Raw genomic sequence first — 15,273 nt, forward strand, 5'->3', positions numbered from 1 at the left:
TCATTACGATGAAAAAGAGAAAAAAAAGCTATCGAACAAGTTACAAGGGATAGAAACATGAAGAATGAAAGATGAGAGAAAGAGAAAGAAGGCAGTTTTAATTTGCCCACATAACCAACCGACCGATCGACCATACAGACAACCCCAAACCATTATACAAACATACACACACATCCGAACATTTTTGATCATCAGATCTTGTGAAAATCATCTGTTGAATGTATGCTACTTCGAAAACATTTTTTTTGGCTTCAAATTTCGACACTTTCGCTGTTTAACAACAACAACAACAATAGTAAGAATAATAACGACCACGACGAAACTGATCATCATCATCATCACAACAAACCAAATGATGATGGCCACCGCTCAAATTCAATAACACTTGTATCATATGGTTTGATCATTCTTCAATGATTATGGTCATTATATTTGATTATTAAATTCCATTTTTATTTTCGATTGTCAGTAGCCTTAAAATATCTTAACATTGAAATGTGATTCTTGTTCATTGTTTTATTTGTGTTTTTTTCCATTATGGTGATGAATTCAAACGAATAATTAAAATTTTTTTGCCTTGATGATGATGAATATAATATAAATGTTTGATCAACCGGGACGTCGTTTATAATAACCAACAACACTGAAAATTCATATGCCAACACCATTTTCAATTTATATGCTAAAATTGGAATAAATAAACAACAAAAAAAAATAAACTCCTTTTTTTCCTCGAATGTATTCGTTTCGAAATTTTTTTTTTTGGGCAAAAATGTCAATATTTAACCGGAACATTTTTGCCCAATTTTAGTCAACGAACAAAAAAAAATGATAATGATAAAAAAAATTCGTTTCTCTCCAAATGCATGTTTGTACAATGCTCGTTTGTTGTCATTTTTTTCCCGTAAACGAAATGCATGATCAAATCAATCATCGATCATCATTGCCAAAACGACGACAACAACAACAACAAAAAAATTACATAAAATTTTTTTGCCATTATAATAGTCATCGATGATGATCATCATTCATTTGGATTCAATCGTATTCAATTTCCATTTGAGAATTATATACAAACTAATTTTTTTTACTTCACTTCTCTATCTCTGGTAAGTAACAATTTGTTTCATTGATTCATTGTACCAGATGAATGAAATTTTTGTTTACCAAATGGAATAACAATTTGATTGAAAATCATAATGATATCGGTTTGGTGGGTCACCATTCAACCATTTCATTGCAATGATATGTTTCGCATGTTGCACACACACACACACACTAACAAACAAATGTCATGGTTAGATGACATTCGGTATTAGTTTTTGTTAGTTGTTATCTTATTTGTTTCCAGTTCTATCTCACACTAATCAATGCCAGATGCTCTTCATTTTTATTACTTTTATTACTGATTCTTCATTCATATATTGTCATTAGATTAGTTGATTTTTCGTTTAGTGACCCACACATGTTATCTTTTTTTTTCTTTCTGATCTGAAATGGCACGTGTTGTTTTAGTCCAAAAAAAATAAAGTCACGTTCCAAATCGTTGGCCAAAACTAATTGATATGTGTGTTTTGGACAATGTTGAATGCTGTATGTTATTCTAAACATATGTATTTACTGTGCTTGTTTGGTCGCATCGTTCAAAATTACAAAAAAAAATTCCAAGGCAAATTAAAAATTCTGAAAAATATGTGTGTGTGTTTTTGTTTTTTCCAATTCGAAATGAAGTTTGTGTTCATTTTTGTATCCACGATCGATTTGTTAATCTAATCACACACACACACACACACACAAACTTCTGATCATTGATCCTATCGTTCACTTCATAACAGATTTGTAATTTATTTTCTAGCACTTTTTTTTCGTTATTATTTTTCTAATTATCTAAAACTGTAAATCGTGAATTCTTCCATGAACAAATTGAATTAAAAAACAGTTTTTCATTGTTTATGTGTGTGTGTGTTTTAATATCAAGTTCAAATGATGTTTAGTTTTAATGTTTTTCATGTTATTTTTTTTCATATAAAATAGATCGATCAAAAGGTATTCAATCATCTTTGCATCGATTTCTATCTCTTTATTATCCATTGTATCTTTTATAGATTATATTGATGATTATTATTATTACACTGTAAATATAAATATCTTTGTTATACTGTCATTCATATTATTTTCTATAACACAGACACAGTTATCTCTTAATCACCCGTATGTTGATCACTCTTCATTGATCTACCTTCAATGACAGTTCAATGTACTTAATCATCATTTTGTTTGTTTATTTGAAAAGACATTGTCCATTTTAGTTAGCTATATCTAATCACACAAATAACAATAACAACAAACAACGGATACAAAATACATATAGTTATTGTCGTCAATGTTTAACTGTTGTTGTTGTTGTTATTGTTTACTATTATATAACGGCTAGCCAACGATTTTCACATCAATACGAATTATGTCAATTATTTGATTGATGGAAATAGCGAATCGATGTGTGTGTGTATGTGTACTTCATCTCTACACAACAATCGATTCATTTCATGATCTATTCATCATCATCATTTTTTCCATTATTTGACGATGATTACCATTTGGCATTATCCACATCTATTTCATTTATCGCTGATCGAACTGATCGAAAGAAATAATCAAATTTTTTTTTCTGTTGGCATTCTTTTCTATTCTCTTTTGTTTCTTATTCATACATTTTTTTTTTTTGGATATTCACGATTTTTCCAATCATTTGACGAACTTGAATTGATTTAAATCAAAATTGCCGAAAATCGATATTTATTCAAATTATATGATTATTATGATAATATTTGAATAAGTTTATTATCATTTTATAAAGAAAAAAATTGGAATTTTGTTTCGTTATTTTTCATTCAAAATGGATATAAAAAAATTTGTCATTCATTCAGTTTTTTTTTCACATCCTGTTATATGGTGTCTGAACACATCATCATCATCATCACTAACATCAACCTGTGAATGGCCTCATTTTTATTTTTGACTTGTTGGTATTTAAAATATGTTTAAATTTTGTTGTTGTTCGTTTGATTTTATCCTTGTTTCCACTGTTGATTTTTATCATTTCAATGATAAAAAATTTCTTCTTCTTCTTCTGAACTTTTGATGAATTAACACAGGTAGCAAATATTAATTTACTCAATACATGAGAAGAAAAAATGGAAGAAACATCATTCGTATTATTATTATTGCTCCAGACCATATACACAGAGAGATGATCACAATGTTGTTGTTGTTGTTGATAGATTAGAATCAGAAAATGAAATTTTTTTTTCAATTACAATAGATTTGTGGATTTTCACTTTCCAAGAATAGAATTTCAAAATCGTATTTCATTTTTTTTCTTGTTGTTGTTGTTGTTCATATCAACCATAATTTTTCTTATTTGAATAATAATCATTTTTTCAAAAAAAAATCATTCGACCGAACAACATTTTCCGAATCACATTTGTTCAAATTTATTTATTTACATTTAATCTGTTATTACATTTGTTGTTTGTGTGTTTTTTTTTCATTATTCTCTTCATACTTTAGGACTTCAGCTAATAATATTCATCATCATCATAATTTTGGAACTTGAAATGAAGAAAACAAACAAAAATTTCCTTATATAATCCATATTTGCAATTCATTTTTTTTTGTTTCGTTCGTTTTTCGTATACGACCAAAAATAATATAAATATAATGTCATTCAACTATACCTTTGTCACGATTTCCTTGTATTTGTGAATATTTTTTTCAAATTTTCATACTTCTTTTCGACAAATCATCTTCATTATTCACTACATTGTTAATAATAAACAACAAACAAATAGAATTTCATTCGTATAAAGTGTATAGTTTTTTTGTATGTACGGATTATTATTATTTTAATAATGTTACGTAAACTTAAATAATGACTTATATTGAACATCAGCATCAACAACAACAATCATCAATAATGGCCATTATTAGGTCATCAATGAACATAAGTCCGAATGAATTCTATGATTCAGCTATCGAATTATTGGCAGATGATTATTCACCATCAACTAGTTATTGTGAACCATATTTATCCACATCATTATCAACTAAAAAACATCCGTATAATCATCATCATCATCATCAATCCAATAATTGTGCTGTAGTGACATCATCATCAGCCATCAATCGATTGACCAATTTAGTCTATACGAATTCAAATAGCCAATCATCGAACAACACGTTAGTTTTCAATCGATTGAATCAAACAAAATTTAATGATAATGATTCGAAAACAAACCCACAACCAGTTTCGTTTGATCAACAACAACAAATCGATTCATCAGTATCGACACTTAAATCATTTCCTAAGTCATCAACATTATCGATGGAAATCATTTCATCAAGACAAAAATCATCGCAATCAGTTATAAGTAATAATAATCGTACGTTAACTATGATGAATACTAAACCAAAATCAACGATCGTTGTTAACTCATCTGATAATGGAAATTATTCTCAATCATCTTTATCAACAGCGATCAATACATCATATGTAGATAAAAACAGAGAAAACCGAATTTATTCGGTTTCACAATATCAACATCGTCAACCGCAACAACAAATCAACACGAATATCAAGAAGCAGATTACTATTCAACAACAAACGCCATCATCAATATCATCATCAACAACATCAGGATCACCATTACGATCTTCACGAAGTTTTACGGCCAGCTATTGCTCACGGCCAAACGTGACATGTAAGTCTTCTTCTCATTATTTTTCATATCCTTCAATATGTTAGCATTATTATTTTCTGGTGCATCTTTTTGATAAATGAATTTCTTACCATGTAAAAAAAATATTGATCCGGTATATTATGTACGGTAATGATAACTTTTTTTCTCAATTCGATTAAATTCTTTATCATAGCAATAATTTATTTTTCATTTTCTTCATATTCTTATGATCGTTATCATCATCCTGTAGGAAAGGAATCTTTTGAAATTTTTTTGGCCACCAAAAAAAAATCACTCTGTCAAATTAAATTTAGTTTAAACAAGTTCTATTTATCTAGTGGAAATAGTTTTGATAGGGATAATTTTCAACACATTTTTTTTCTTTGGGCATTCTTAAGCCATAATTTTTTTTGTATCAATAAATCGTTTTTTTTACAGGTCATATCTATCTCATGATGACCATCATCATCAACAACAACTTGGTGAAAGTTGGTCATTATTATGTATATTTAAAAGCAACAAAAACAACAACAAAATCTTATAATTGTTACTTGTCATGGTTTTGTTGTTGTTTTTTGTTTGCTTGATGAACATTTTATTAAATAATTGAATAATGAGAGAGGATTTCACATAATTATTTTTTCCTATAGAAAAAAATTTTAAAAACAAAAAAGAAATTTTCATTTCCATTTTTTTCAATGATCAAAATCATCATCATCATCATCATTCACATGAACATATTATTCCAAAAAAGTGTGGCTCTATTCATTCATTCATTCATTCATTAATTTTATTATTTCATTCAACTAAAATAAAAACAAGTATAATATATTATATAACACTAAACATCATAACAGCCTAATGAATGTATCAATCTAAAAATAACAATCTTCATAACTAACTAAATGTATAATAAATAAAATATACTATAGATGCTATTTAACCTAGGCTTAGTTTTTTTTTGAGTACGGTTGGTTGGTTGGTTGGTTGGTTGAATCATTCAACAACAACTTGTTGTAACAAACTTGTTCGGGTTAATTTTTTTTTCTTCATTATTTTGTCTATTTTGCTGTGAAAAAATGAAATTTTTTGAATTAAAAGACATCAATGTATATTATGTTTAGTAAATTAATCAAAGGCTACATAGATATATAGATAGAATAGATAGAGATAAAGAGTACATCATGATAATTATGTTGATGATAATGATAATGATGACTATAATCATTATTATTATAAACAATTAACATGATTTAATCACATACACACAAACAAAATAGTGAATGTTGGTGGTTTGACACTACTTGATTATAATATTCATCGTGTGTATGGCAAGGGTTAATATTAGTCTAATAAATTTTCTTTCCTTTTTGCCCTTTCTATACTCTTTCTCTCCGTCAAATTGTTTCGTTTTTATCCTGTCTATTAAATTTCTATAACTTTAATAATTGATTGAATCCTGATGATCATTATTATGATAATGATCATCATCATCATCATCATGTTGTCGATGAAAAAAAAATTAATATTTTTCCCCTCATTTGATGATAATAGGCTGTCTCTGTATGTCTTTATGATATAATATGGCTAAGGATATGCAACCGACATGTCTCGTGTCAGCGAATCCAGTGATGAATGGTTTTTTCATTCATCATTAAAATGAATGTTTTTTTGGATGATGTTAAAATACAATTTTCAATGTGTGTTCCAATTTTCCAATTCAATATATTATATTTATGCCGGATCCTTTTTTCCCCTTTTTCATTTTTTGTTTTGTTTTGTTTTTGTTTAACATACGGAAACAATTTCATCATCGTTTTGCAAGGAATTTCCATTTTTCAAACAAAACAAAAAATCAGACATTTTAATATTATTTGAAAAAAAATATCCTTAATGACCGAATTTCATAAACTTTTCGGGATAATTTTTTGTCCTCCTTCTTTTCTAAAATCTCTTTTTCAAAAAATCAAATTTTATGATCATGGATCCGATCAGCTTTTTTTTATCGGTTCCATTTTTTTTCTGTGGTTGATTTTAATATCTTCACATTGATTTGACCGTGATTTTACATTATTTATTTATTCATTTTTTTTTTTTGGTTCATTTTGAATAATTGAATCCATAATTAAAACATTCGATTGATTTCTTTTATGTGTTTTGTTTGAGTGATTTTTGTTATTATTATCTTTGGAAATACCGATTAATGATAAAGTTTTTTTTCTTCTTCTATGATCTTCTTTCCATAATAAATAAATCCTTTGCTATTTCTAATTTTAATGTGTTTTGTTCAAATTTCATTATTATCGTTGTTAAATTGACTATGATGATGATGGTGGTGCATCATAAATTGCCAAAGATAATGGAAAACATAAAAACTTTCTTTTTGTTAACAACATTAACGAAGATATTGTTCCAAAGTTTAAGGTGTTGTTGTTGTTGTTATTAAACAGTATAATATTAAATTTTTTCCCTATCGCTCATCATCAACATCAAAAACAACATCGATTCGATTCAATTATTATGGTCAAATGAAAAACAATATTTTTTTTCCATTTCTTTCGCTCACTCTTGTTTCCATGTGAATGAAAGATGAATTTTTTCTATTTGATGCATCTGTCCAATATTTTGTTTCGGCACACTGTGTTTTTTTTCATATTGAATTCGATTGATTGACCTCTCTGTGCATATTTTTTGTTTGTTCGAAATCAAATCAAACTTAGGCCATTGGCAATCACCATCAATCGACATTGGCCAACAAAGAATGTGAAAAGATGCCAAATAAAAAAAAATGATAATAAATTATTTTTCTTTTCAAAATACATCTAAATAAATTCTCTTGTAACGAATCGATTTGTTTTCTTTTAATTTTAAATTTTATTAGCCATCTATAAATTATGACACCTACATACAAACACACACATAAATCACATTTATATTGGGTGCAACATTTTGATATCTTATTTTTGAAATATGTTTTTGTTTTCTTGTTGTTGTTGGAAAATAATATATCAAGATTCGATTCGATCCTGTTTCTAAAAATAACAATCATTTTTTCCTATTCATATTTTTCATTTAATATAAAAATTTTTCATTACATAGCACAATGATTACATGATTTTTACAATTACAATTTTTTTTTCATTTTCCCACCATTTCATTTCAATTTCAAAAAACTTTTTCTTATTTATTCTTAATTTAATTACTTTTTTTTGTATGTTTAATTGCCTTTATTATCATCAACAGCATCATCCTAATCATCATCATCAAACGGTAGTTAGATTTATGTATATGAGAGGAACTAATTTCAAATTTAACATAAAAAATATTACAATAAACATCACAATGTTTATCATGTCATAAAGATAAGCTACAATTAATTTTGAATTTATTTCAACTATGGTTTTCAAATGAAGACACTTTACACTTGTTATCCAACATGATCATGTTAAAAAGAAAGAAAATTACAACAATTCAAAGTTTTTTTTTCACGTTCCAAATGGAACGTAATTGTTCAAATTGCATTTCGGATGGAATCACCATAATAAGATGTTGACAATGATTTCTTCAACAGAAAAAAAAACATTCTTTTATGCAGTTGATAATTTCAAACGATCAAATAGCTGATGATTGGGTGAAAAAAATATGAAACAATTTTTTTTTCTTTTATTCAATTCAAATCATCATTCCAGCAACAACAATATAATGATGATGATGATGATGAACCAGGTAAACCTAAAAAAGTCTTATGGTAATTTAATGTTGATGTTCATCATCATCATCATCATCATTGAATATATTAAAATATATACACAATTTCAATGTGCACACGGGTTACATTCCACATTTGACATGTTCATTGGCCCAGTTTCATTTTTTCTTCTTTCATTTTTTTTCTGCATTCATTTATTCAACACACACACACAAATATGACAATGGTCCCTGATGATGATGATGATGGTGATGATCGGTGATGCGATGGTTCTCCACCTTCAAAGTTTTTTCGTTGTTGTTGTTGTTGTTGATTCACAATGATTTTTAAAAAAAAATTTGGTTGTTCTACATATTTTTTTTTCTGTTATGTTCATACTACTATGATAAAAAAATATTTCCTTTTCGATAATACATGATTTGATGACGATTGTTTTGACCCATAATTTTTTTTGTTTCTCCTCAATTGATTTTTGGGATATCCGTCATATTGTGTGGATATAGGGGGAAAAGAAAAAAGTATAGGTTTCATTTACCTTATTTTTTTTGTTCGTTTGTTTGACATCATCAGGGCCGCTATCATCATGATCATTGAGAAGAATATCAATCCACCTTATTCGGTATGATAATGATAATTATGTTCATGATGATGATATAGTCAATCATAGTTATGATTCCGAATCAAACAATCTTTTGAATGAGGGGGAAAAAATTGATTTTGTTTTTTTTGACAACTGAAATTATCTCGTAAAAACTGTTCTGATTATATATTCAAATATCAATCAATAACTGTAACAATCATCAAAAGTAAACATTTTTTTCATAGTTTATTTGTTTGCATTATTCAAGAAGAAAAAGAAACAGTTTTGACATGATGACCGAATAAAGGGCGAATTTATTTTTTTTTTATTTCTTTAAACGGAGTGAAAAAAAAATTGAAATTTAAATCGCAAATTATAGTCAATACCAATGAATCGGTTGAACAACTTTTTGGTTGAATTTTTTTTTGTTTTCCTATTGACTATTTTATTATAAATATTCTTTTCATTTCCAAAAAAAAAATCGTATACACCTGTTGAATGACACTTGTAATGTATGTCATATGACCATCACCACCTCCACCATCATTATTATTATTATTATCATCAGAATTGCTATTCGTTTGCTCGGTCGGTCGATTACAAACAATGTTTGTTTGTGTGTGTGTATGGTATGTACAATTCGTTAATCTAAATAAAGGACAATTTTTTTTGTTTTCCTAATAAGCCGGAACTGGCTTATAACATTTTCTATATCGTCCTGTTATTTTTTTTTATATTCACTCTGTTATTACAATTCAGATTTTAATTCATATCAAATAGCTGTATTTTTTGGTTGATTTCGAAGCTCAAAAGATAAAATTACAATTCTTTCTTTTCATTCAATGCACATTTATAGTTGTTGTCATTTCAATCTCTCTCTGTGTGTGTATATGTTTCTATATATTTTCAAATAATTTTCATTTCCAATTACATGATCAACGTTTAATTTTCAATTTTGTTTTTTTTAATGGCAACAAAATTGTTGTTGTCATTTTTAACCTGAAGCAAATTTTCTGATAAACATTTTCTGATTTCTGTTTTTTTTCTAACCGTTATATATTTCAATTTTAACAAAAAGGAAAGAAAGAAAAGTATATAACATGTGAATCCTATTCATCCTGCCATCGTCAAATCAAACCATCAGTTGTTGATTAGTTTTTTTTTCGCACACACACATATATATAATTTTTTTTTAATCAAACGAAATTAATTTCATCATGCTATTGCTACTGTTCATTGAATTTTTCTTCAACAAAAAAAAAAATTGTTGATTGCTAAAATTTACACACGCAGATGAGATCTTTACAAGGAAGATCCTGATCGGATTTTCTTTTTTATTCATCATCATTCATCATTCACCACAATGTCGTTCTATTCAATACATACACAACAGACATCAATCTTACTATCAACTACTGGATCATACCAAAAAAATGATTGCCACTTGTATGAAAATATTTCCGTTTTTTTTTGTTGATGATGCTGTTATCGATTTTGATGATGATGATGAGGATATGGATATCTTCCTATTTTAAGAAAGAAAAATGCATTTACTTTTTTTCGGGTAAAAAAAGAAACTCATTTTTTTTTGTTGTTCCATAGATTTAATGTTGCTAAATATTTATTGTTATATGGACAAAAAAAATTGTTTAATGATTAAGAAAAATATTCATTTTGACTAATAATGTTTGAAATTTACTTATAATCGATGATGATAGAAATCGGTTCATCATAACAATCAATTGTATTCATTCATTTGGACATTGTATTTTTTCTTTTCCTGTTGATAATATTGTTACCTAAATAATTTCCGAATGATGGTTGTTTTTTTTGGCTTTGCTTTTAATTCATCATTCAAGTTTGTGTATTTTATATTAATAACGTTAATCGAAAATGGGGGGTGAAAAAAAAGGAGTGATGATAATGATGAACATGAACAAGAACAAGGAAAAAATAAAACAAGATAGAATAGATCTTTGCATCGTAATTCATAATCATCACATCGTAACATCCATTCGATTCGAGTGTCGAATAAAATTAGATTGACCGACTTGAATGGGGAAAAAAAGTTGTTATAACCTGCTTTAACATGTGTGTGTGTGTGTGTGTGTGTGTGTGTATGATTCGTAAACAATTAATGATTGTTAGATGAAACAGGTGGATTTTTGTTAATGTTTAGTTTTAAAGATTCATTTTTTTTTCTTCGTTTGATGATGATGGTGATGATCAATATTATCATTCCATATATATAACTTGATGAAACAATCGTTTACAATAAATGAAATGGTGATAATCGACATATGAAAAAAAATAAGAACGAAACAAACATGATCGACTTGATTATATCCATGGTTTAGATAATCCATTAATAAAAACTGTAAAAAAAATTTACTGAAATGAACCTTAGCATTGAAATATGCGATTATATAAATAGGCCTTATATGATAGTGATTAACATGATTATGCAATTTTTTCATTTCATTTCAAACAAGCTTAAAGTTGAATAACGATAATAACTATCCGTTTGATCAATAGTGATTCAATGATGTTGTTGAATTAGGTTTGAATGAGTCGGTGGTTTTTTTTCCGTTCCCTAATGTATATCCGTACAAAATTTTCTGATTATCGAAACTAGTGTATAATGATCCATGTAGGATTTTTTGTTGTTGTTGTTGCGGAAAATGCTATTTTAAGCACATCGGACATTAAGAACAAAAAAATGGACAAGGCTTGAATTGGAGATTTACCTTTCGTTCTTTTCCATAGATTTTGGAGTTAGTTTTTGATTGTGTGTTTTTGTTTGTGAGAGAGAGAGAGGCTTACCTTTATTTATTTTTCACGTAATATTCATTCATTCGCCTTTTTTTCCAGCCTGATTGTTTGATTTATTAGTCGAACTGACCTTGTCTTTTTTCATCATCATCATATGGTATTGTCTTGTTGGCGTATTGGTGGTGTTGTTCGACCACATTTCACCGAGCATCACCTGAATCAATTCTTGTTCTCTCTCATCATCATCATCTTATCATCATCATTTTTTTCTTCTCACACCTCCCTTCTCAGGGAAAAAATGACATGGCTTCATATTTTTCCGCCATATTTGTCCATTATGTATTTACCCCAAAACCAAAAATCTTTTATTTTTTGTTGCTGTTGTTGCTGAATCTTTCATTTTCTTCATCATCTAATCATACATTATCATCATCATCATCATCATCATTGGTCTAACCAACAAAAGAAAGAAAAACTTTCGTCGATGGTACTTGATGATCAAAATCATCGATAAGAGAATGTAGCATACAAACAATCGAAACAAGAAAAAAAACGACGATGATGATGAACAAATCAATTCTTTGAATCAATATATTTGTTACCTATTCTCTTTATCATCCATAAAACTATATACAGAAACACAATAGGTCAATATTGTCGAATATATTAATGATGTTCGATGAACATTAACTGATTTTTGATAGTAACAGTGGTAGTTTATAATGATGATGATGATGATGAGGGATGATATCGATTTTAAGTTTTTTTACCTGTCGTTTTGAATCTTTATAAAATTCTGACAATTTTTTTTCAAATCGTAATATTCAAACTCATATAGTATATTGCTGTTGTCATTATTGATGATGATAAAATCGTTTTTTCTTATTCTTTTTCTGTTCTTTCTTAATGATACTTTGAGACAATAAGTTGTTAGTTTGTCTGTATGTGTGTGGCCACTTGCTTTACTTTTGAGTGATGATGATGTCTGTTTTCTTGGAACATCTTTTTCAGTTTCGTTTTTTTCCCTCTTGAATATAATGGTGGATATTTTTCTTTTTCTTTTTTTTACAAACATATATGTAATAGCTCAATTTAAAGTGATAGTTTTAAAATTATGATGATGATTGTTGTCGACTACCAAGTTGTTCATATTGATGTACATTATTATACATCAATTAGGAATCAAATCCTTTTTATAACTGTAGATAGCCGATTGTTTTATCTATCAAATAGATAATGGTTTTGTTTTTTTGCAAACGAAAATCCAAATTTTTGTTTTGTTTTGTATTTTTTTTACCGGAAAAAACGACCACCACCATCATCATTATCATAATCCAAAAATAAGGTTCATTTTTTTCCTCAAATTTTTATGATGTTTATATTTTGATCATTTTTATGATTGATAATGATGATGTATTTTTTCACTATTTTCTACCACTTTTTATTTCACTTTATCAGATAAACATTTAAATTTTCACAAAAAAAAATGAATGAAATAAATTCAAAATTTCTAATTTTGTTTTTCATTTTTTCTTCCCTCATTTGATAGTGATTAGACGAAAAAGTGCTTCCGAACGTCTAGCCGAATCGAAAGGCAAATACATTGGCCGAATGCAATCAGATGCAAACATTAATTGTTTCAATAATCGATCAGATCATGATTATCGAGAACAGCAATCTATTGATTCGATCAGATCAATGGATACTTGTACGACTTCTACGAATTTTATTCGATCAAATCAAACAACTAATTCACAATCAAATTCTTCGATAGCTGAAATCCATTTCATTGATGGTTCAAACAATTTAGATAATGGAAGTTTAATCTCAAAAATCAACAGTCATTTAAATAAAATTAAAAAACAATCAAATCAAAATAATCTGGTCAAAAAACGAATCAGTCCTAAATTATCGGAAAATTCAACAGGTGCTGTAAGCAATCTGGAAATGCAATTAAGAGAATTGATTAGTTTGGATAATGTTGTTAACGATGTTGTTGTTTTGCCTAACCGGATTTCAAATGATTTTATTTCAAAAAATGATGATTTACAAAGAATTTGTGAATCGGATGATCTAATCAAACAACAAAAAGATATCTATCGTGCTGAACTTAAATACATAGGCTCATCATCATCATCATCTCAATCGTCATCATCGCCAACACAATCCATTACGACCAACACCACCAGCTCATCATCATCTTCTTCTTCATGCTCTATATTTTCCGAACCGTATAACATTTCATCTTCACCCGAAAAAATGAAAAGAATTAACGATAAATTATTATTTTTATCATCATCATCATCATTGAAAATGGAAAAAAAGTTTTCAAATATTTCATCACAGCTGCCATCTATCTGCACTGATTGTAAACATGATGAAAATTTAAATCTATCAACTTCTGTAATGAGATCTAAATCAGACATATCTCCATTATCGAATAATCAACGATTTTCCAACAATCATTCTAATCCACAGGAACAAGACATTGATCATATATTTAAAAGTCTGTGTTTAAATTCTAATCATAAACCGAATGAAAATAACAATGATAATCGAATGAAGACTGAACAAAATGAACGGAATATCATCTTTTCATCCAATGATGATTCATTGAAACGAAAAATGCATCATCATACTAATAAGGATAATTATAATGTGAAAAATCATCACAATAATTCAATGATTTATCCTGGCTATGAAGATTCGAACTCGAATAAATCGACGACAATTTCGAATGAATTTTCAAGTTTTAATTCATCAAGTCAACTATCGGTTGATGAACCATCATTCAATCATACCCATAATAGTAAACGGCGAAGAATTTTTCATCATCATGGAGGCAGTACTTCGAAATTGACATTCGAAAATTTGATGCTTCATCAACAAAATCTAGCATCATCTCGTTCATGTACAAATCTATTGGCCAACTTTCACAATGGACCATCTGTCGTCGAACGTAATGCTCGAATAATAAAGTGGTTGTTCAATTGTCGAAAAGCAATGGATCATCAATCGACAATCATTTGATCATCAAATCATGTTCACACTGATCAAATAACGATTGTTGAATATAATAATGGAAAAATTATTGCTCTATATGGGATGATATTTTTAGTAGTCAATATTTTTTATTCAGCCAATAATTTTGGTTTATTTCATTATTATTATATATTTAGACTAGTCGGAAATATTTTCTCTTTGAAAAAAAATGATTTTACAAATTTTTTATCGATAAATTTTTGATTTGAAAACAAATAAAGTTTTTTTTTATTATTTTAAATTTGTTCCCATTCATTTTCTTTTATTGTTGAATGTTTTCAAGAATTCTTTTTGGTGGATTGTATATCATCATCTCCAGAAATCGAATCAGATGTCGTTTGCTGTGGACATTCTAACTTATTGTCTGATTTTTTTTTCTCGGGCAATGGACAAGAAAGATTTGCAAAAGGTTGTGGTAATTGATAATCCCC

General features: G+C 27.9%; 1 protein-coding gene across 1 annotated transcript; it reads left to right on the top strand.

Annotated features, from left to right (window-relative positions):
• The first annotated feature begins 14 nt into the window (after positions 1 to 14).
• LOC113789191 (uncharacterized) lies at positions 15 to 15,076 on the top strand. Its single transcript, XM_075820641.1, has 3 exons — positions 15 to 1,109; positions 3,571 to 4,760; positions 13,350 to 15,076. Exons 2-3 carry the CDS (start codon positions 3,932 to 3,934, stop codon positions 14,828 to 14,830), a joined length of 2,310 nt encoding a protein of 769 aa, XP_075676756.1. The 5' UTR covers positions 15 to 1,109; positions 3,571 to 3,931; the 3' UTR covers positions 14,831 to 15,076.
• The last annotated feature ends 197 nt before the right edge of the window (positions 15,077 to 15,273 follow it).

This window comes from Dermatophagoides pteronyssinus, unplaced genomic scaffold, assembly GCF_027571235.1.
Source record: "Dermatophagoides pteronyssinus isolate colony J.1.1.1.1 unplaced genomic scaffold, Derpt_VIB-CSIC_2022.12 sq0001, whole genome shotgun sequence".
NCBI lineage: Eukaryota > Metazoa > Arthropoda > Arachnida > Sarcoptiformes > Pyroglyphidae > Dermatophagoides > Dermatophagoides pteronyssinus.